This window comes from Choloepus didactylus, chromosome 2 (assembly GCF_015220235.1).
Source record: "Choloepus didactylus isolate mChoDid1 chromosome 2, mChoDid1.pri, whole genome shotgun sequence".
Classification (NCBI taxonomy): Eukaryota; Metazoa; Chordata; class Mammalia; order Pilosa; family Megalonychidae; genus Choloepus; species Choloepus didactylus.
In genome coordinates, this window is record NC_051308.1 from 99,375,029 (window position 1) to 99,397,074 (window position 22,046).

The window sequence follows — 22,046 nt, forward strand, 5'->3', positions numbered from 1 at the left end:
CTGTCCTTGTGTCAGTACCGGGCAGTTTTGATTATTGTGGCCTTGAAATAAGGTTTAAGATCAGGAGATGTGTCCTCCAACTACATTCTTTTTTTCAAGATGGCTTCAGCTATTTGGAGCCCCTTACCATTCCCTATAGTTTGATGATTGGCTTTTCCATTTTTGCAAAGAAGGTTATTAGAATTTTTATTGGAATTACATAGAGTCTATGAATTGCTTTGGGTAGGATTGACATCTTAATGATATTTAGTCTTCCAATCCATTAACACAGAATATCCTTCCATTAATTTAGGTCTTCTTTAGTTTCTTTTAGCAATGTTTTGTAGTTTGCTGTGTACAAGTTCTTTACATCCTTGGTTAGGTTTATTCCTAGACATTTGGTACTTTTAGTTGCTATTGTGAATGGAAATTTTTCTTGATTTCTTCTTCCAGTTGTTAGTTGCTTGTATGTAGAAACACTACTGATTTGAGGGTGTTGATCTTGTACCCAAACATTTTACTGAATACATTTAGTTCTAAGAGCTTTGTTGTGGAATTTTCAGGGTTTTCAGTATATAGGGTCATTTTATCTGCACATAGAGAAAGTTTTACTTCCTTTCCAGTTTGGATGCCTTTTATTTCTTTTTCATGCCTAACTACTCTGGTAAGAACTTTCAGTACAATATTGAATAACAGTGATGACAATGGCATCCTTGTCTTGTTCTTGATCTTAGGGGGAAAGCTTTCAGTCTTTCACCATTAAGCAGGATGTTAACTGTGGGCTTTCCATATATGCCCTTTATCATGTTGAGAAAATGTCCTTCTATTCCTAGTGTTCTAATGTTTTTATCAGGAAGCGTGCTGGATTTTGTCAAATGCCTTTTCTGCATCAACTGAGATGATCATCTCAGTTTTGTTCTGTTAATGTGGTGTGTTACATTAATTGATTTTCTTATATTGAACCACTCAAGCATACCTGGGATAAATCCCACTTGGTCATGGTATATAATATTTTTAATGTGCTGTTTATCAATTCTGCTAGTATTTTATTCATAACTTTTGCATCTATATTCATAAGGAATATTGGTCGATAATTTTCTTTTCTTGTGGTATCTTTATCTGGCTTTAGTAAGAGGATGATGTTGGCCTCATTGAATGAATTAGGGAGTGTTCCCTCCTCTTCAGGTTTTTAGAAGAGTTTGAGGAGGATTGGTATTAATTCTTCTTGGAATGTTTGATAGAATTCATCTGTGAGGCCATGTGGTCCTGGACTTTTCTTTGCTGGGAAGTATTTGATTACTGGTTCATCTCTTTACTGGTAATTGGTTTGTTGGAGTCTTCTATTTCTTCTTAAGTCAGTGCAGGTAGCTTGTGTGTATTTAGGAAGTTGTCCATTTCATCTAGGTTATCTAATTTGTTGGCATATAGCTCATACATCTAGGTTATCTAATTTGTTGGCATACAGTTCATTGTATCCTTTTATAGTCCTTTTCATTTCAGTGGGGTCAGTTGAGTCTCTCTCTTTTTTTTTTTTTTTTTTTTTTTATTCTCTATTTCATTTTTCTCTAATCTTGGCTGTTTACCTCTTTCTGCTCACATTGGGTTTAATTTGTTCTTTTTTTAGTTTCTTCAGGTTAGGTTAGGTCTCTGATTTGAAATCTGTCTTCTTTTTTAATGTAAGCATTTAGAGCTATAAATTTCCCTCTTATCACTGCCTTTGCTGCACACCCTAATTTTTAGTATGTTGTGTTTTCATTTTCATTCATCCCAAGATATTTCCTAATTTGCCTTGTGATTTCCTCTTTAACCAATTGGTTGTTTAAGAGTACATTGTTTAATTTCAACATACTTGTGACTTTTCCATTTCTCCCTCTGTTATTAATTTCTAGCTTTATTCCAATGTGGTTGGAGAAGATATAGCATATGAATTCAATAATTTTGAATTTACTGAGGCTTGTTTTGTGATCTAAGATATGGTCCATCCTGGGAAATGACCCAGGTGCACATGAGAAGAATGTGTGCTCTGTTGCTGTTGGGTGAAGTTTTCTATATATGTCTGTTAGGTCCAGTTGGATTATAGTATCATTCAAGTCTTCTATTTCCATATTGATCTTCTGTCTAGATGTTCTCTTCATTATTGAAAGAGGTGTATAAAAGTCTCCTACAATTTAATGTAGAACAGTCTATTTCTCCCTTCAACTCTGTCACCATTTGCTTCATTTTTTGGGGGGCTCTGCTGTTAGATGTATGTGTTTATAATTGTTTTGTCTTCTTGAAGAATTGACCCCTTTATCAGTATATAATTATTTGTCTTTGTCTCTCGCAACAGTTTTTGACTTCAGTCTCTTTTATCTGATATTAGTATAACTACCACAGCTCTTTTTTTGGCTACCACTTGCATGGAATAATTTTCCATCCTTTTACTTTCAACCTACTCATGTCTGATTATAAGATGAGTGTTGTTAACGGAATATAATCAGTTCATGCTTATTCATTCATTCTACCAATCTCTTCCTTTTGACTGGAAAGTTTAATCCATTTACATTTAAAGCCACTACTGATAAAATAGGACTTTCTTCTGCCATTTGCTTTAGCCTTTGTAAATCTTATACTTTTTATGTCCCCCACTTCCATCAAAGACTACTTCCATAATTATTTGCTTTTTTGTGTTTTACCATATTGAGTACTTTCTCACTTCTATCAGGATATATTTTTCATCTATTTTTCTTGTGGTTACCATGGGGTTAAAGTTTAATATCCTAAATATATAACAATCATATTTGGTTTGGTACCAAATTAACTTCAATAACATGCACATATACTTTTCTATACTCCTCTGTCCCCCTACCATTTTTTGTACTTGTTACCACTTATATCTTTGTACATTGTATATCCAAAAACCTAGATTTATCATTACTTTATGCATTTGATTTTAGCACCTCTAGGAAATAGGAAGTAGTTACATACCAAACAAACTGGCATTTGTATGTATCCAAATGTTTACCTTTACCACAGGTCTTCATTTATTTATGCTGCTTTTATCCACTGTCTAGTGTCCTTTCCTTTCAGTCTGAAGAGCTCCCTCTAGCATTGCCTGTAGGGCCGGTCTAGTGGTGATGACCTCCCTCAGATTTTGTTTATCTGAGAATGTCTTAAACTTTCCCTCATTTTTGAAAGAAAGTCTTGCCAGGTATAAGATTCTTCGCTGGCAGATGTATTCTTTCAGCACTTTAAGTATTCAACCCTCTGTCTTCTTGCTTCCACGGTTGAGAAATTGGTACTCAATCTAATTGGGTCTCCCTTGTGTATAACACGTTGCTTTCCTCTTGAAGCTTTCAGAACTCTCCCCTTGTCTTTTGTATTTGATAGTATAATCAGTATATGAAGGGGTGTATTTTTCTTCATGCTTATCCTGCTTGGTGTTCTGAGTTTCTTGGATGTGTATACTCATGTCCTTTGCTGAGTTTGGGAAATTCTCTGTCATTATTTCTTTGACTATTCTTTCTGCCCCTTTCTCTCTTTCTTCTCCTGGGACTCTGATAATGTATATATTGGTGCACTTGATGGTTTTCCATAGCTGTCTTAGGCTATTTTCACTTTTAATATTTCTTTTTTCTTTCAGCTCCCTCAGCCTGACTCGTATCAGGTGTCTTGTCTTCAAGTTCACTGATTCTTTCTTCTGCCAGCTCCAATCTGCTCTTGAAGCCCTCCTGGGCATTTTTCCTTTCAGTTATTGTGATCTTCAACTCCTGTAGTTCTATTTGTTTCCTATTTAAAATTTCTTTCTCTTTATTTAGACTCTCATATTTTTCATTCATTGTTTTCCTGCTATCCTTTAGTTCTTTCTTTGTACTTTCTTTCATCTACTTAAGCATTTTTATGATCATTTTTTAATGACTTTGTTCAGTATGTCCACATTCTCACCTTCTTTGGTGTTTTCTGTATTTTTACTCTCTTCCTTTGGATGGGCTGTCATTTCCTACTTCCTTTTTTGTTTGTTTGTTTTTTACTCTTCTGTTGCACATGGTACATTTTAATATTTGAAAATGTTAACTCTGGAATTTATTCCCTGGGATGTCTGTTTCTTGTTTGTTTTAATCAGCTAGTGATAAGACAGAGATTTCCTTGAGCTTCAGCCCTCCAATTAGGAAGGTCTGCCCAAGGCAAATGCAATGTGCAGGGTTTTCCTTGTCTTTCTGGGCTTCTGTGTTTTCCTGAGCTTTTGCTTTTTCATTGTTTTTGAGTTCCCTTGTTTGCAGGAGTTTGGTGTCCCCTCTGTTTCCCAGGAGACTGGGAACACTCCTTCTCCTGGGTATTTGATGCTGGCAGGCCTTTGTCCCAAACTGTCAGTCTCTATAGTTTTTTACATCCTTTCATTGTTTCATTGTGCTTTTGCCCAAAGGACAAATTCTGGGAGAAGAAGGGTCACTCTAGAGAGGTCTTTCCCAAGTTACTCTTTCCTAGCCAAAACAGGGCCAGGGAACCATGAAGGGGGCACAGACCAGCTCCAAAGTGCCCTGGGGAGGGAATTAGGAAGGGCTCCAAATGCTTCTCCGATGGGCTTCCCGAAGCTGAGCTTTGCTGGCCTGCCCAGCAAATGCAGCCTTCTACTAATTGTCCCCTGTGTCTCTGAGGAAGCACTGCATCTTTAAATCTCCACTGCCCCTGCCCCTGTGTAGGGAGGGTTGAGACAATGCCTGCTGCCACCCTTATCTGAGTGGGTTGAGACAACAGCTGCCCTCAGAGCTGGGACACAGCAATCTGAATGCAGTAATCAAAAGCCATGATCAGCAATCAGTTGTGCCCATTCCTGTTCTTGGGGAAGAGGAATTTTATATCCCGTTCTGTCACCAGCAGCTAGGCAGGGACTGGAGCTCATGGCCTGCCATGAGAGCACGAGGTAAGTGCCGGTAGCCTCCATGGGGAGAGAGCAATTTACAGTTCTTTACCATAATTTTTCTGTCTCTTCCTCCCACTCTTCCTGAAGTTGTACAGTGTTCTGGCCTCTGGAGTTTCAAAATAGTTGTTTCAGTCAGTTCCTGCCTATTTAATAGTTGTTTTGGTGGGAGAACTGAGTCCTGGAGCTCCCTACTTTACCGTCTTCCCTGGAAGTCTCTCTCCCTCATTTTTGTAAGATTGTTTTGCCAAGTATGGAATTCTTGGTTGGCAGTGTTTTCCTTTCAGCAACTTTATGTCATTTCACTGCCTTCTTGTCTCCATAGCCAAATGAAAAATTGGCATTTAATCTTATTGAGGCTCCCCTGTACATGGCAGATTTGCTTCTCTCTTGTGGCTTTCAGAAATCTCTATTTTGGCGTTTGACAGTTTGATTACAATGTGCCATGTGTAGGTCTATTTGAGTTTACCCTCTTTAGAGGTCATTGAGCATCTTGAATGTGTATGTTCATGTCTTTCATTAATTTGGGGAGTTTTCTGCCATTATTTCTTTGAGTATTCTCTCTTTCTCTCTTCTCCTTCTGGGACTCCCACAATGTTTGTATTAGCATGGTTGATGGTGCCCCACATGTTCCTTAGGCTCTGTTTATGCATCCTTCATTCTTTTTTCTTTCTGTTCCTCAGACTGAATGATTTAAATTGTCATCTTCAAATTCACTGATTCTTTCTTCTGCAAGCTCCAATCTGCTACTGTACCCCTTTAGGGAATTTTACATTTCTGTTACTGTGGTCTTCAGCTCTGTTTGGGTCCTTTTCATAATTTCTACCCCTTTATTGATATTCTCTTTGTGTTCATCTATCATTTACCTAATATCCTTTAGTTCTTTATCCATTTTTTCCTTTAGCTCTTTGAGCATATCCAGGACCATTTTTAAAGTCTTTGGTATGTCCCAGGTCTGGTCCTCCTCATTGGTTTCTAATGCTTTAATCGTCTCCTTTGCATGGTCCATTGATTCCTATTTCTTGTGTGTTTTATGATCTTTTTTTGAAACCTGGATATTTTTTATGTTTTAACGTGTTATCCTGGAATTTAGGGTCTGAGGCATATGTTCCTTAAGTTTGTACCCTGCTAGTGTTAAAATGAAAATACCTTTCACAGTCTTTGCAGATTGACTTTTGTGAGTGCTCTCCTGCAGAGCTTACTCATACAGTGAATTTAGAGAAAAGCCCAAGGCAAATGTGTAGTGTCCTTCCTGGTCCTTTGTGCACCTGTGTCTTGTTCTGGGGTTGCAGGAATTCTCCCATTTACCCAGATATGAATGTCCCTTCTACCTTAGGAAACAATGTTTCCCCACAGTTCTGGGACCACACTGTATGTCCCACAGCCAGCAAACCTTTGACCCAGGGAGCTGTGATTTGATTATTCCCCTATAGCATTCTGTAGAAGAGTTCTGTGGGTTTCCTTCTACTCACAGGGCCAGTTCTGGGATGGCAAGTGTGTGTCAAGTATCCTGGTTCAATCCTTCAGGCTGCCCCAGACAGACTGACACAGACATGCATGTTCCTAGTATATGCAGGAGGGTGACTCTGCTCCCTCCAGAACCAGGACCAGGGACCTGCACTGGGATTGCAGGCTGGCTCCATGCCAAGCTGGTGAGGGGTTGAGGGAAGGGCCAAAAAATGGTGCCATGAGATCCTACTGTTTATAAGTTGCCTTTTTCTTGATTCAGCACTCACCCTGTGACTAAAATCCTTCAACCGTTTTTTGGAGGTTTGAAAAGGTGTTTCTGCCAGTTCGTGCTAGTTGTTCAAAGTTTCTAATGGGGGAATAGGGGACAGAGCCTTGAATGTCTAACTTCACCATCTTAATCAACATGGGGCCTGAAGTCCCACATTGAGTTTTGCATCCAGATGGTTGAAGACGAAAGAGAACAAAAGGAGAACAGAGGAGAAGCTATATGGACAAGACCTGGAAAGGTCCCACAGCTTTTCACTCACTTCCATTAGTTAAAACAAAGTGAATAGCCCAGGAGGCTGGGGAATATATTCAGCTGTGTTTCAAAGAAGAAGGAGAGAATGGCGTTTGGTGGACATCTGGCAATCTCTTCTACAACTGTAATAGGTGATATTGAAAGAGCCTTGCCCACAGTGAGCTGGTGTGAGCCAGGTCAAAGCCCTGTGTTGGATGATTTCTACTGAATCTTCTACTGAATCTTTCTGCTCTAAAACATAAACATGTTTATTGAATATATATTGTGCACAAGGCATTAGTAATAATCAGTCTCATGCTCATCCTTTTTTCCCAGAATTGGCTCTAAATTCTGCTGCTCATCTTTAAAAAAATTTCAATTTTTTCCTAATTATAAAAGCAATGCTCGCTTTGGTAGGAAATAAGGAATATAGATAGACAGATAGATAAAGCAGGTAATAAAAAATTGAGTGCAAACTTTTCAGTGTCTTTCTCTCCAATATACTTATGTATTTATGTATGTATCCATAGAAATACACATTTGCAGGTATGAATTAATGCAGTTTGGTGTCTCTTTTTCCTCCCTTGGCCATTCTAGGCATTTAATCAGATTTTTGAAAAGTACAAAATTTTCATTTTCAATGGTTTTATAATATTTCTCAGTGTGGATGTATCCTAATGTATGTAGTCATCCCCCTGTGGTTGACATTTAAGTTGTTTCCAATGGGAACCACTTTAAAAATATTAGGACCTGGCTCTTTTCTGGGAAAAGAGCCGCCAGCAGTCTGGGCTTCCTCCATGCGGCTGGGAGAGATTCCAGCTCTTGTTGCCTGCACTGGAGCCTGGATTCCAGGAAGGTGGTGCAGAGGCCGGGTCCCTGCATGCCCCCTGGGCCTGTCTAGCATGGCTGGGACAGAAAGTGACCTGACCCACTGTCCATGGGAGACTCTGCAGGTACAGCAAGTGTGTAACTTGGCCCAACTGGGCAGGTAAGAGTGCTGCAGGCTGGTCGCCTCTGGTTTGCAGAAACCGGTTGAAGTGGGGTCCAGCAAGGCCGGGTCAAGGTGGTTTTCTCCATGGTAGAGTGCTGCCACTCCATGGACACTATTCAGAAGTACACCTCACAGGGGCCGAGCACTGCTTTCTGCGACTGGAAAGTAGAGATCAAAACTCCGGAGGGTGCAGAACTCACACACATTTCCTCGCACACTAAGCAAGCAACTCCGAAAGTGATTCCCCCTTGTTGCCAACATGAGAGTGAGGAATGCAATGCTGCCCCAGAACTGTGGCTATTAATGGATGTGTGTGTGTGTTTTATTTCTATTAGCCCTGTGCTGGTTTGGATGTATTATGTCTCCCCAAATGCCATGGTTTGGGTGTATTATGTCTCCCCAAATGCCATGTTCTTTGATGCAATCTTGTGGGGCCAGTTGTATTAGTGTTGATTATGTTGGAACCTTTGGATTAGGTTGTTTCCATGGAGATGTGACCCACCCAACTCTAGGTGATAATTCTGATTAGATAATTTCCATGAAGGTGTGGCCCTTCCTATTCATTGTGGGCCTTGATTAGTTTACTAGACTATATAAGAGCTCAGACAGGAGTTTGCAGCTGCAGCTGTGATAGACATTTTGAAGACAGCCATTGAAGCTGACATTTTGGATAATGCCATTTTGAAATGCAACCTGGGAACAAGCAGACTCCAGCCACATGCCTTCCAAGGTAACAGAGGTTTTCCAGAGCCAATGGCCCTTCTCCAGTGAAGGTACCATATTGTTGGATGCCTTACCTTGGACACTTTATGGCCTTAAGACTGCAACTTTGTAACCAAATAAACCCCCTTTATAAAAGCCAATCCATTTCTGGTGTTTCACATTCCGGCAGCATTAGCAAACCATAACAAGCCCTGATCTGAGTTCCTAAGTCCAGGATAGCAAGGAGACCAGGATCATGGCATATTTAGCTTTTTTCTTTCTTTTTATTTATATTTGGGAAGTTGTGGGTTTATGCTTGTTTCTCATTTTCATATTATAAAACTTCAGCATTTACAGAATAAAATAATGTTGTGTTTTCAGAGTTAGTCTCAGTCTAACTGTGTACTTTATAGAGAAGTTGTTTCCTTTGACTAAATCAATAATTAAAAAAATCTTTAACAGTAGAGCCAAGGGTAGGGGGTCAGCCTCTTTAGTGTTTTTTTGTTGTTTTTTTTTTTTTTGTTTTTTAGAGAAGTTGTGGGTTTACAGAAAAACCATACATAAAATACAAGGTTCCCCTGTACCACCCTATTATTAACACCTTGCATATATAACATGGTACTTTTGTTACAATTGAAGAAAGCCCATTTTTATAATTGTACTATTGACTGCAAATCCATGGTTTACCTTAGGGTTCACTGTTTGTGTTTTAAAGTCCCAGATTTAAAAAAAAAATTTATTCTAGTAATGTATATATACAACTTAAATTTCCTCTTTAACCACATTGAAATATATTATTCAGTGCTGCTAATTATGTTTATAGTATTGTGCTACCATAATCACCACCCATTACCAAAACTTTTTGATCATCCCAAATAGAAACAGTGTACAATTTAAGAATTACCCCCCTGTTCCCTACCTCCACTCCGTCCCCTGGTGACCTATATTCTAGACTGACTATTTGTCTGACTTGTTTCACTCAACATGATGTCTTCAATGTTCATCCATGTTGTCCTTTGTATCAGAACTTCATTCCTTTTTAAGGCTGAATAATATTCCATTGTGTGTATATATCACATTTTGTTTATCCATTCTTCATTTAATGGGCACTTAAATTGCTTCCATCTTTTTGCAATTTTGAATAATGCCGCTATAAATACCAGTGTGTAAATATCTGTTGGAGCCTTTGCTTTCAGTTCTTTGGGTATATACCTAGAAGTGGGATTGCTGAGTCAGATGATAACTTTCTGAGGAACTGCCAAACTGTCTTCCACAGCAGCTACACCATTTTACATTCCCTCTAGCAATGAATGAGTGTTCATGTTTTTCCACATTCTTTCCAATACTTGTAATTTTCTGTTTTTTAAATAGTAGCCTTTCTAATGGATGTATCTAATTGTAGATTTTTTTAAGTGTGATGTTAGCTGTGGATTTTTCATATGAGCCTTTTATCATACTGAGAACATTTCCTTCTATTAATAATTTTCTAATGTTTTATGAAGAAGAGGTGCTGGATTTTGTCAAATGCCTTTTCTCTATCAACTGAGATGATCATGTGGCATTTTTCCCTTTGTTCTGTTAATGTGGTGTGTTACATTAATTGATTTTCTTAAGTTGAACCACTCAATCATACCTGGGATAAATCCCACTTGGTCATGGTATATAATACTTTTAATGTGCTGTTTATTCATTCTGCTAGCATTTTATTCATGATTTTTGCACCTATATTCATAAGAGATATTGGTCTGTAATTTTCTTGTGGTGGTTTTATCTGGCTTTAGTAAGAGGATGATGTTGGCCTCAGAATGAATTAGGGAGTGTTCCCTCCTCTTCAATTTTTTAGAAGAGTTTGAGTAGGATTGGTATTAATTCTTCTTAGAATGTTTGGTAGAATTCACCTGTAAAGCCATGTGGTGCTGGGCTTTTCTTTGTTCAGAGGTATTTATTTACTGGTTCAATCTCTTTACTAGTAATAGGTTTGTTGAGGTTTTCTATTTCTTCTTGAGTTAGTGTAGGTAGTTTGTGTGTTTCTAGGAAGCTGTCCATTTCATCTAGGTTATCCAATTTGTTGGCATACAGCTGACTGTATCCTCTTATAGTCCTTCTCATTTTCATGGGGTCAGTAGTAATGAATCCCTTTTCATTTTTGATTTTAGTCATTTGTGTGTCCTCTCTTTTTTTCATCAGTCTATCTAAAGATTTGTCAGTTTTATTGATTTTTTCAAAGAATCAATTTTTGGTTTCATTGATTTCTCTCTATTGTTTTTTATTATCTATTTCATTTATCTCCACCCTAATCATTGTTACTTCCCTCTTTCTGCTTGCTTTGGTTAGTTTGTTCCTCTTTTTCTAGTTCCTCCAGTTTTGAGGTTAGGTCTCTGATTTGAAATCTGTCTTCTTTTTTAATGTAAGCATTTGGAGCTATAAATTTCCCTCTTATCACTTGGCCTTTGCTGCACATCCTAATTTTTGGTACGCTGTGTCTTCATTTTCATTCATCTCAAGATATTTCCTAATTTGTGTTGTGATTCCCTCTTTAGCCAATTGATTGTTTAAGAGTATAGTGTTTAATTTCAACATACTTGTGAATTTTCCATTTCTCCCTCTGTTATTAATTTCTAGCTTCATTCCAATGTTGTTGGAGAATATACATTGCATGAATTCAATAATTTTGAATTTACTGTGGCTTGTTCTGTGACCTAAGATATGGTCTATCCTGGAAAATGACCCATAGGCATTCGAGAAGAATATGAATTCTGTTGCTGTTGGGTGAAGTACTCCATGTATTTATGTTAGGTCTAGTTGATTTATAGTATCATTGAAGCCTTCTATTTCCTTACTGATCTTCTCTCTAGATGTTCTATTCATTATTGAAAGGGGTGCATAAAAGTCTCCTACAATTTAATGTAAGACAGTCTATTTCTCCCTTCAAATCTGTCACCATTTGCTTCATATATTTTGGGGCTCTGCTGTTAGATGAATATGTATTTTTAATTGTTATATCTTCTTGATGAATTGACCCCTTTATCAGAATATAATGATTATCTTTGTCTCTTGCAACAGTTTTTGACTTACAGTCTGTTTTATCTGATATTATTATAGCTACTCCAGCTCTTTTGTGGTTAGTACTTGCATGGAATATTTTTCCATCCTTTCACTTTCAACATACTCATGTGTTTGAATTTAAGGTGAGTTTCTTATAAACAGCATATAATTGTGTCATGCTTATTCATACTTTCTGCCAGTCTCTACCTTTTGACTAGAAAGTTTAATCCATTTACATTTAAAGTCAAAACTGATAATAAATTATCAATGCATTATCTTCTGCCATTTTGCTATTTAGCCTTTGTAAATCTTATACCTTTTTGTCCCTCAATTCTTTCATTATTTATTTGATTTTTTGTATTGTACCATGTTGAGTCCCTTCTAATTTATTTCTGTATACATTTCCATGTATTTATTTGTGGTTACCATGGGGTTAAAATGTAACATCCCAAATACGTAACAATCATATTTGATTAGATACCAACTTGACTTCAAGAGCATACACTTTCACTGTTCTTATGTTCCTCTGTCACCTGCCTTTATTTTATACTTGCTACCACTTATATCTTTGTACATTTTATGTCCAAAACCAAAGATTAATCATTACTTTTTTATGCATCTGCATTTCTGCACCTGTAGGAAGTAAGAAGTGGAGTTACACACCAGACAAATACAATGCAGTCATATCGGGATTTATAATTACCCACATGGTTACCTTTCCAGAAGTCTTTATGCTGCTTTGAATCCTGTCTAGTGGCCTTGCTTTTCAGTCTAAAGAACTCCTTTTAGCATTGCTTGTAGGACAAGGCTAGTGGTAATGCACTCCCTCAGGTTTTTTTTTTTTTTTTTTTTTTAATCTGGGAATGTGTTAATCTCTCCCTCGTTTTTGAAAGTAAGTCTCTCTGGATATAAAAGTCTTGGTTGGCAATTTTTTTTCTTTCAGCACTTTAAGTATTTCAACCCACTGTCTTCTTGCCTCCATGATTTCTGATGAAAAATCGGCACTTAATCTAATTGAGACCCCTTATATGTAACATGTTGTTTTTATCTTGCAGCTTTCAGAACTGTCTTCTTGTCTTTTGCATTCAACACTTTGACAAGATTGTGGTGGGACCTATTTCTCTTCAAGTTTATCCTATTTGGTGTTCTCTGGACTTCTTGGATGTGTGTTTTCATGTCTTTTACTCAGTTTGGGAAGTTTTCTGTTGTTATTTCTTTGAATATTCCTACTGCCCTTTTGTCACTTTCTTCTCCTGTGGAACTCCATAAAGCATATATTGGTATCCTTGATGGTGTCCCAGAGATCTCTTAGGCTATTTCTACTTTTAATAATTCTTTTTTTCTTTCTGCTCCTCAGCCTGACTCATTTCAATTGTTTGTCTTCAAGTTCATTGATTCTTTCTTCTACCAGTTCCAATCTGGAGCTGTTGAAACCCTCCCGGGAACTTTTCATTTCAGTTATTGTGGTTTTCAACTCTGTTGTTCCTTTTTATAATTTCTATCTCTTTACTACAATTCTCATTTTGCTCATTCATTATTTTCCTGATATCCTTTAGTACTTTCTATGTATTTTCCTTCATCTCCTTGAGCATTTTGAAGATCATTTTTTAAAAGTCTGTGTCCAGTATATCCATGGTCTTTTCTTCTTTGTTGATGTTTTCTGGATTTTTATCCTCTTCTCTTGGATGGGCCATCATTTCCTTTTTCCTTTTTTGTCTTGTACTCTTTTGTTACACACTTCACATTTTAATATTTAAAAATTATAACTCTGGGATTTATTCCTTGAAATTTCTGTTCCTTTATTTTCTATCCAGCTAGTGATATGACAGAGATTTTCTTGAGTGTCAGGGGTTGACAAAACCAAGCAAACCTAAGCAAAAAAACACTTTTCACTATCTTTGCAAATTGGCCTTGCATTGGCTGGTTCTTTCCTTCAGAGTTTAACCCCTCTATCAAGAAGGTCAGCCACAGGCGAGTGCAAAGCACAGGGTCCTCCCTGTCTTTTCTGGGCCGGAGTCTTGTCCTGGGCTTGTGCTTACAAGAGACTTTAGGAGTTTTCCTGTTAACAGGAATTTGAATGTCCCCTAACTCCCCAGGTAATAAATATTCTCCCTCTCCTAGGTGTTCCTCTGAAGGACTTAAAGCCAAAAAGTCTTTGCCTCAGGCCACCCAACTCAATTGTTTCTTACTCTGCTTCTGCTGTCTTAATCTACTTTTGCCTGGAAGGCATATTCTGAGAGTGGGAAGGCTGCTGGAGAGGATTTTCCCAAGTCAGTTTTTCCCAGCTAAAACAAGTCCAGGGACCCACAAAAGGGAGTGCTAGGCACGAAGCTCCAAATTGCCCTGAGGAGGGCTTGAGGGAGGGGCTGGAACGGGCACAGGAGTTTCCCCCATGGTGCCCCAGGGCTGTGCTTTCTTGACTCAGCACCTGCCCAGCAAGTGCAGCCTTCAGCAGTCCTCAGCAGCTCTGAGGAAGGATACCATCTTTAAGTCTCCTCTGCCACCTTTTTTCCAGGGTGGGTTGGAACAATGACTGCTCTCAAAGCTGGGCCCTCAGTGATCTGAAGTAGCTAATCAAAATCAGTGATTAGGGCTCGGACCGTTTACTCCCACATCTTGGGGAAATGGGTTTTTATGTCCCACTCTGGCACCAGCAGGATGCACCAGTACCTTACTGCTGCCTGCCATGCGATTGGGGGATGGGGGATGGCTGCTGCTGTGTGGAGAGCACAATTCAGTGGTATGTACCACTATTTACCAACCTCTTCCTCCTGCTCTTCTCTGGATGCTGCACAGTATTCTATTGGACTCCAGGTTTCAAAATAGTCAATTCAGACATTTTCTGCCTGTTTAACAGTTGTTCTGGTGGAGGGACTGATTCCTGGAGCTTCCTACTCTGCCATCTTCCCGCAATCCTCTAGCCTCTTAACTCTTTATCTAACTGCCTGTTTGCCCCTTTGTGCTCTCATTTGGATGCCCTCAAGTGCTTTATATATGATAGCTTTTGAAATTTTGTGTTGGCATTGACATAAGCCTTTAGTTTTTCCATGTAGAGAATTGATTCCTACTTGTTTTGGATGGTGCTGGTTTATTTTTCTTATATTGTCACATTTCCTTAAAATATCATGTGGTATGAATACAGCATATACACATTTTCAAGGGACATTTAAACTCCAATCTGTGAAAATAAGGAAATAAAGTTTTGATGCCCAGTACAGCTCCAAACCAAACCAGGAGTCTCCAATTTAGAACTGTAGGGACTAATATGATTTTGGTCCTTGTACTTTTCATTGAAACTTATGAGAGGAGCTACTTGATTTCCAGTCATCATTAATAACATTAAAATTAAGTTTCATTGGTGAAAGGATTTTGAGATATGCAGAAGGGTCACAGAGGCCGAATGAGAAATGTCGCAGACTGCATGGCCTAAGAGGACCCACAGATACGACTAATTCTTTCAACATTGGTCTCTCTCTCTTTTGTGGACCTCACAACCACAGTCCTCAATTATAGAAGAGTGTACACTTGTGAGAGAGTGTGAGTGCACATGCATTTGTGTGAGAGCATGTGAGAGTGTGTGTACTAGAGTATATGAGGGTGTGTGCATGTGTGTGAGGGTGTGTGTGAGTGAATAGGTGCATATGTGTGCATGAGTGTGTGGGTGTCTTATCTCCCCAATAGACCATGGGCTTCTCAGGGACAGAGACTATTGTTTCAATCTCCTAACATAAAGGTAAGCACAGATTGAGAAGCTGATCATAGAAATTGGTAAATTGGGGCGAAGGACGGTCCCATTGCCTAAAGACACTATAATGTGAGGAGAAAAACACCGCTTCCTGAGAGCAGGGACTATCTCTGCTCCTGCTTATCTTTGTATCCCAGAACCTATGGTAATGCCTGATACATAAGTGGTACTCAAAAATGTTCATCCAAGAGTAATAGCTACCACATATTCAACACCTGTATCATGCCACGTTCTGTTCTAAGTGCTTCAGCAAACCCTCCTGAGCCTAGAGAATGTAAGGAAAACCCAGCCAGTAAGGCTGTCAGTCACCCCGTGCAGTCCAGCTCTTCCTCTCAACCACCATGAATGAGGAGAGCTGAAGGCAATTCTGGAACATGGCCACAGATGCAAAAGATTCTCAAGAGGCCACGTGGTCCAGCTTCCACTTGTAAGAAGATTAACTATCCCTCTAACTCGTTTCCAAAGCTCCCAGGATTAGAGATTCTCTAACTCCCTGTATCCCCTTCCAGACTCTTATATCACTATTGGTTGAGAACAAATGAACTGTCAGCCTCCCGCCAGTGGAGGTCGGTGCCCTTCCCTGCTTCCTAATGCTTCTTAGGTTTCCCTGCAGGTTTGCCAAGCTGCTGCTTCGCCTTCCAGCCCTGCGCTCCATCGGCTTGAAATGCCTGGAGCACCTCTTCTTCTTCAAGCTCATCGGGGACACGCCCATTGACACCTTCCTCATGGAGATGTTGGAAACCCCGCTACAGATCACCTGAGCCGAACTCGCCACAGCCTCCCCACCTGGGATCGCCCCTGGGCAGGTGTGTGTGGACCTCCGCCCTGCACACTTTCCCCCTGCACTCCTTCCTCCACCTACCCCCTGCCCCCTTCCTGTTTCTCAAATGTGATGCTTACAATAAAGAAAATCTTTCTACATATAAGACTTTCATAGGTGCAGTTTTGTACGGATGTTAAACATAACCCTCCTTGGCTATTTAAGGGGCTGGAGGTCTTTCCAGAAGTTCTGGGGAAACTAACCAAACCTCTGTACATATCATTGGATTAAATTATTTTTTCACTTGCCATGGAAAGCAAACAAACAAATAATAAAATAATAAATCTGATATTGGCACTGCTTGGAGCACAGGGTGTGTTCTTATCCTACCAGGAAGTTATCTCAGCTGTGGGAGGAGGGGTTGTCTGGGTCTGGGCTGGGGAGTGGACTGGGTTCCTGAGACAGTGAGTGCCAGAGCCAGATGGCTGAGTCACAGCTGGGCTTCGTGGCACAGCCAGCTCTGCCCCAGGGCAGCCCTGGAGAGACTGAGAAAAAAACACTGTCCATCAGAGTCTGCTTGGGGTTTTTGTTGTTTTTTTATTCCCCCTCCTAAGAATAAGGAGCAGAGAGAGTCTTGTCTCCATTGGGGACATTGAGTTTAGGCCAAGAGAAGATGTTTTCTTGATGAGGGAAAATTCTTGGTTCCTGGGAGTTGGTGGGAGGTGGTAATAAAGAAATGGGTTTCATCTCAACAAGCAAAAACAAAATCAACAGAGTACACCAAATTTACTTCCTGTGATTATCTAACCTCATGTAGCCTGTTCTTTAAAACTTTGAGAAAACCTCTCCCAATCTCTAGCCTAGGAACTCAAGGTTTGTCTAGGGGTCTTGGAGATTTACTGTGCTAAACAATGAGCCCTTGAGGGAAGGCACTGTGTCTAACCACAGCCAGGTTATACAGCCCGTCTTCTTCAAGTCACTCTCTTGCCATCCACAGGAAGAGGATTTAACAGATAAACCTATGCTGAGTATGATCTGCACCATAAAGTTGTAGAGTATACAACCTGAACAACCACACGTGGCAGCTCTGCTCATCCCCACCAGAACCTGACTCAGTGCCTGGCCCACAGTAGGCACACAGTAAATTCCCCGTCAACGACTTGTCCTGTTAGAATACCTCAGGGTTAATTTATCAAGTCCAAATACATCCATCAGTGAGCATACAATTTTGAAGAAATTAAAATTACTTTATTATGAAAAAGCTTAGGGATCCCTTAGCTTTGGACATCATGCAATGGGATTTAAACCTTAATTCTTCTGTGTTTTTCTTTTTTTTTTTTAATGTATACATTTAATGCAAACCATGATGAAAATGGTTGGGGGAAGGAGGGCAAACTAAAATTGAATTGTAGTCTCCCTGACTTCTCTCCCTCTGCCAGCATCATTCATTGGATACAATCAGCTTCTTTGCCTGTGACGTGGTTAGGGCTTCCGGAGAAAGTTATTGCCCCCCAGCACCTGTGGTAACCCGAGTCCCAGTCCAATCTTTGATGCCTTCCTCAGCTGTTGCCTGGAGCAAAACAGGAGGCTGATCAAGGCCCAGCAGGGTCTCTTTACACACATCAGGCCTGGTGTCTGCCATAATTGCCGTAACAAACTCACTGAGCACAATAGAAGCTCAGCAGAAGCCCGCTGGTCCCCTGACATTCACTCAGGGCCCCAAAAGCCACCTTCTTCCTGTCTTGGGCTCCCTCACCCCCCAGGCAAGCAGCTGAGCGGCTCTTCAGCCCCAGCTGGAATGAGATTTAATCTTCCTTAAGGCCCAGCCTACTGAGTGGCCAGCAGCAAGCCTTTCGGGCCCACCTCTCTGAAGGGAGAGAGCCTTCCTCATGCAGCTCACCTCACCAGCAGGTGCAGTCAACACTTTGGAGAGGATACAGATTGTCCAACCCATGGGGTCTAATATTTCCTGGGTTCCACACCCCCATATAGTCAGTCAAATTTACACAGGTAACAAAATAGAGGGATTCAGCCTTGTTTTCCATGGGGTTCTCAGGAGCCTGGGCCCTTGGATCCTTGGTGAAAATAGTATGGCTTCTGGACATAGAGAGCCAGAGCCTGGCTCCTAGGTCTACCAGTTGACCGTATTGCATTTGAGGAAGATTGCTGAACCTCTCTGATTCTCAGTTTCTTCCCTTATCTGTGAAGATCAGCGAGTAATAATGCCCACATGTATAGCACAGGGTTGAGAGCATGTGCTTTGTCACAGACAGATTTGGTTTGAGTCCTGGCTTTGCCATTCACAATGGACTTAAGCCTTGCTAAGCCTCAATTCCCTGATCTGTAAAATGGGGTGAAAACACCACTCATCTCACAGGATTCCTGTGAGGATTCTGTGAGATGATGTGTGTAAAGCTGTCAGCACAGCGGTTGGCAAAGAAGATGGACAAAAATGTCCATTCACTTTCTTCTAAAGAGTGAGATTGTTGTTAATCCTGGGTTTTTGAGGAGATGGCTGGATCAGCCTATGCCACAGCATGGCTGGACCATCCAATGCATCCTATAAGGAATCAAAAAGTTCTGGTTTCCAGAGATTGGGGTGAGGGTGGGAAATGGGGAGTTAATGCTTAAATTATACAGTTTCTATTTGGGTTGATGGAAAAGTTTTGGTAATGGATGATGGTGATGGTAGCACAACATTGCAAATGTAATTAACAGCAGTGAATTATATATTTGAATGTGGTTAACAGGAGAAATTTTAGGTTGCATAAATGGCTCTAGAACAAAAATTTAAAAAACAGCGTAGGACTGCACAACAAAAACAGTGAGCCCTAATGTAAATCATCAACCATAGTTAATACAATTATAAAAATGTTCTTTCATCAATTGTAACAAATATACCACACTCATGTCAGGTGTTAATAATAAGGGGGTATATGGGAACTCTGTATTTTCTGCATGATTTTTCTGTGAACCTACAACTTCTCTAATAAAAAAGCTTTGCCTCCTAGTTTTGGCTTAACAGTTTTCCTAGTCTGTATCTTCATTAATTGGAATAGAAAACCACCCCACTTACCTAACAGTGCTGTTAATGTGTATTGGGGAAGAGGAGGCCTGCCTCAGCAGTGAAGACTTGTGCATGTGTAAGGGGTTTTGAAACTGAAAGCTTGTATTCAGAGTCAAATTGGTGACAAACAACTTTAGGAAAGTATTGTGGTACCAAACAAGGGCTCTGGGGTCAGCACAGCCGGCCTTGAGTAAAATTCCGTCTCTGATAGCTGAGCGACCTCTGAAACCTCAGTTTTCCACTTTGCAAACTGGGGGTAACAGAGGCTTGTTGAGGGAATTAAATGAGATGATCTGTGGAAGATAGGTAGAACTGTGCCCCAGACAGTGTGAACTTGCAATGAATTTTAGTTTCAGTGTTTATTATTGTTGATCCAAATATTTTCCACAGTCTTCCGATTCTGAAAAGAAAGTCCTAAGCTCTGTGGAAAAGCCCTGTGCCAGTTTGAACGTATTATGTCCTTCTAAATGCCATTATCTTTGATGCAGTCTTGTGTGGGCAGACCTATCAGTGTTGATAAGATTGTAGTTCTTTGACTGAGTGTTTCCATGGAGATGCGCCCCACCCAACTGTAGGTGATAACTCTGATTGGATGATTTCCATGGAGTTGTGGCCCTGCCCATTCAGCATGGGCCTTGATTAGTTTACTAGATCACTTTATAAGCTCAGAAGGAAGGAGGGAGCTTGCTACAGCCAAGAGGGACACTTTGAAGAAAGCACAGAAGCTTCAGATAAGAGAGAGTTTGAAGACGGCCATTGAAAGCAGATTTTTGCTCCAGAGAAGCTAAGAGAGGAAAAACGCCCCAAAAGCAACTAACAGTGACATTTTTGAGGCGCTGCAGCCAAGAGAGGAACATCCTGGGAGAATGCCATTTTGAAACCAGAACTTGGAGGAGATGCCAGCCACATGTCTTCCTAGCTAACAGAGGTTTTCTGGACACCATTGGCCATCCTCCACTGAAGGTACCCGATTGTTGATGACTTACTTACCTTGGACACTTTATGGCCTTAAGACTGTAACTTTGTAACCAAATAACCCCCCTTTTTATAAACGGCGATCCGTTTCTGGTGTTTTGCATTCTGGCAGCATTAGCAAACTGGAACAAGTCCCCTCCCCATACCTGACTTCTCTACCCCGTCATTCCTCAGCCTGATAGCTCCCTGCCCATTAGCCTCCCTCCTCCACAGATACAAATCATCAGTGGAATATGCTCCCCTACCTTCCTCAGAGGGTTGGTGTAGAAATCCAATGAGAAAGTTTTATGACAGCACTTTGTACACTCTTAAGGGTTACTAAGAAAGTGTCAGTTGCACAGTAAATGTTTCTTGGCCTTGACTGTTCCTGTCCATATCATTCTGTGAAATCAACCAAATTATAGTTGATTATAATTTTATATTACCCCCAGCACAAAAACTTTCAGTGACTCCTTTTGCCCATTAAGCAGTGGTTGTCACCGGCGGGGTGTGGGTGGGGGGATTTTGCCCCCAGGGAGCATTTGGCAATGTCTGGAGGCATTGTTGATTGTCAGACTGGGGGTTCCACTGGGTGGAGGCCAGGGATGCTGCTAAATATCTGTAACACACAAGGGCAGCCCTCACAACCAAGAATCGCACAGCCCTGAATGTCAATAGTGCTGAGATTGAGAAACTGCTATAAAATGATAGCATTATTAATGAAACAAAACACTGAATGGGATTTTCCTGTTATTTTGGAATTTTGGCTAAAGTGCCAAGCTGAGGCCAGGCAGTGCCCTCATATTCTAAAGAGGAGTTACTAGATGCATCACACAGGACTTATTTAGATGGGTGAGCCGGTTCTGTAAGTTGTAACTCGTCACCCTTCCTGAGCTTATATTCATAGAAGGTTGAAGTTCAGGAAGACAGTTCCTTGGAGTAGGGAGTCCCTGACTGACAGAGCTGTGGCTTTACCCCAGTAGAAGGCCCAGGGGAGGGAGGAGCCCCTGTGTCCCAGTCTAATGAGGACACAAAAGAACCTCTCTGTCATTTACACTGGGTGGAAGGGGAGACTTGTCTCTCCCTCCCTGGCTGAATGCGTGTTCACGGGGCAGAAACACCCAGGACCCCCTGATGGTGAGGGCGGTGGGGAAGTGCTTGGCATGTGGCCCCTTGAGTTTGGGGACAACTGTGATCATAGATTGTTGCCTTCTTCTTGCCTGGAGAATTAGGAAGACTGGAGGCCATATTGAGGGTGATAGTGGCCAAGGAAAGAAGGCAGCAGTGCATGCATGCTCCAGCCCCTGCACTTGGTTTGGCCAGGAGGTGGTCATTTTCTGTGGGCCAACTGAATATCCTGGAAGGAAGTTTTACTTAGGCTATCCTGAAGGTACCAAGCCCATGATAATGGACTCTCAGGGCAAAGGGACCCCAGCAGTAAGAGGCTGTGTTGAACTATTGTGGATAATAACTAAGGAGTTGTTTTAGTTTGCTAAAGCTGTTGAAACGCAATATACCAGCAATGGGTTGGCTTCTACGACGGAGATTTATTAATTTACAAGCATACAGCTCTGAGGCTGTGAAAATGTCCAAATCAAGGCATCACAAAGGAAGATGATACCTGGTGTCTGAAGACAGGCGGATGGTGATCCGGGACTCCTCTGTCACACGGAAAGGCACATGGTGGTTCTGCTGGTCTCTCCCTTCTCTCCTGGGTTTTGTTGCTTTCAGCATCTGGCTTCTCTGTCTGTAACTTTCTTTCTGAGCTTCTGTGTGTGTCCTTCTCTCTCAGCTTCTCTGTCTTTCTCTCTGTTTCTCATCCTCTCACAAAGGACTCCAGTCAGAGGATTAAGACCCACATGCGCATGCCTCAACTGAAATAACCTAATCAAAATGTCCCACCCACAATAGGTCTGTAACCACAGGAATGGATTAAC

At 40.7% G+C, this 22,046-nt stretch overlaps 1 protein-coding gene across 1 annotated transcript in view; it reads left to right on the forward strand.

Annotated features, from left to right (window-relative positions):
• Positions 1-16,251, forward strand: part of RXRG (retinoid X receptor gamma) — a 55,976-nt gene extending 39,725 nt beyond the window's left edge. Inside the window, exon 10 of the mRNA XM_037825457.1 lies at positions 15,942-16,251. Within this exon, the coding sequence (XP_037681385.1) occupies positions 15,942-16,089 (148 nt within the window). The 3' untranslated portion in view covers positions 16,090-16,251. The remainder of the gene's footprint in view (positions 1-15,941) is intronic.
• Positions 16,252-22,046: the final 5,795 nt, after the last annotated feature.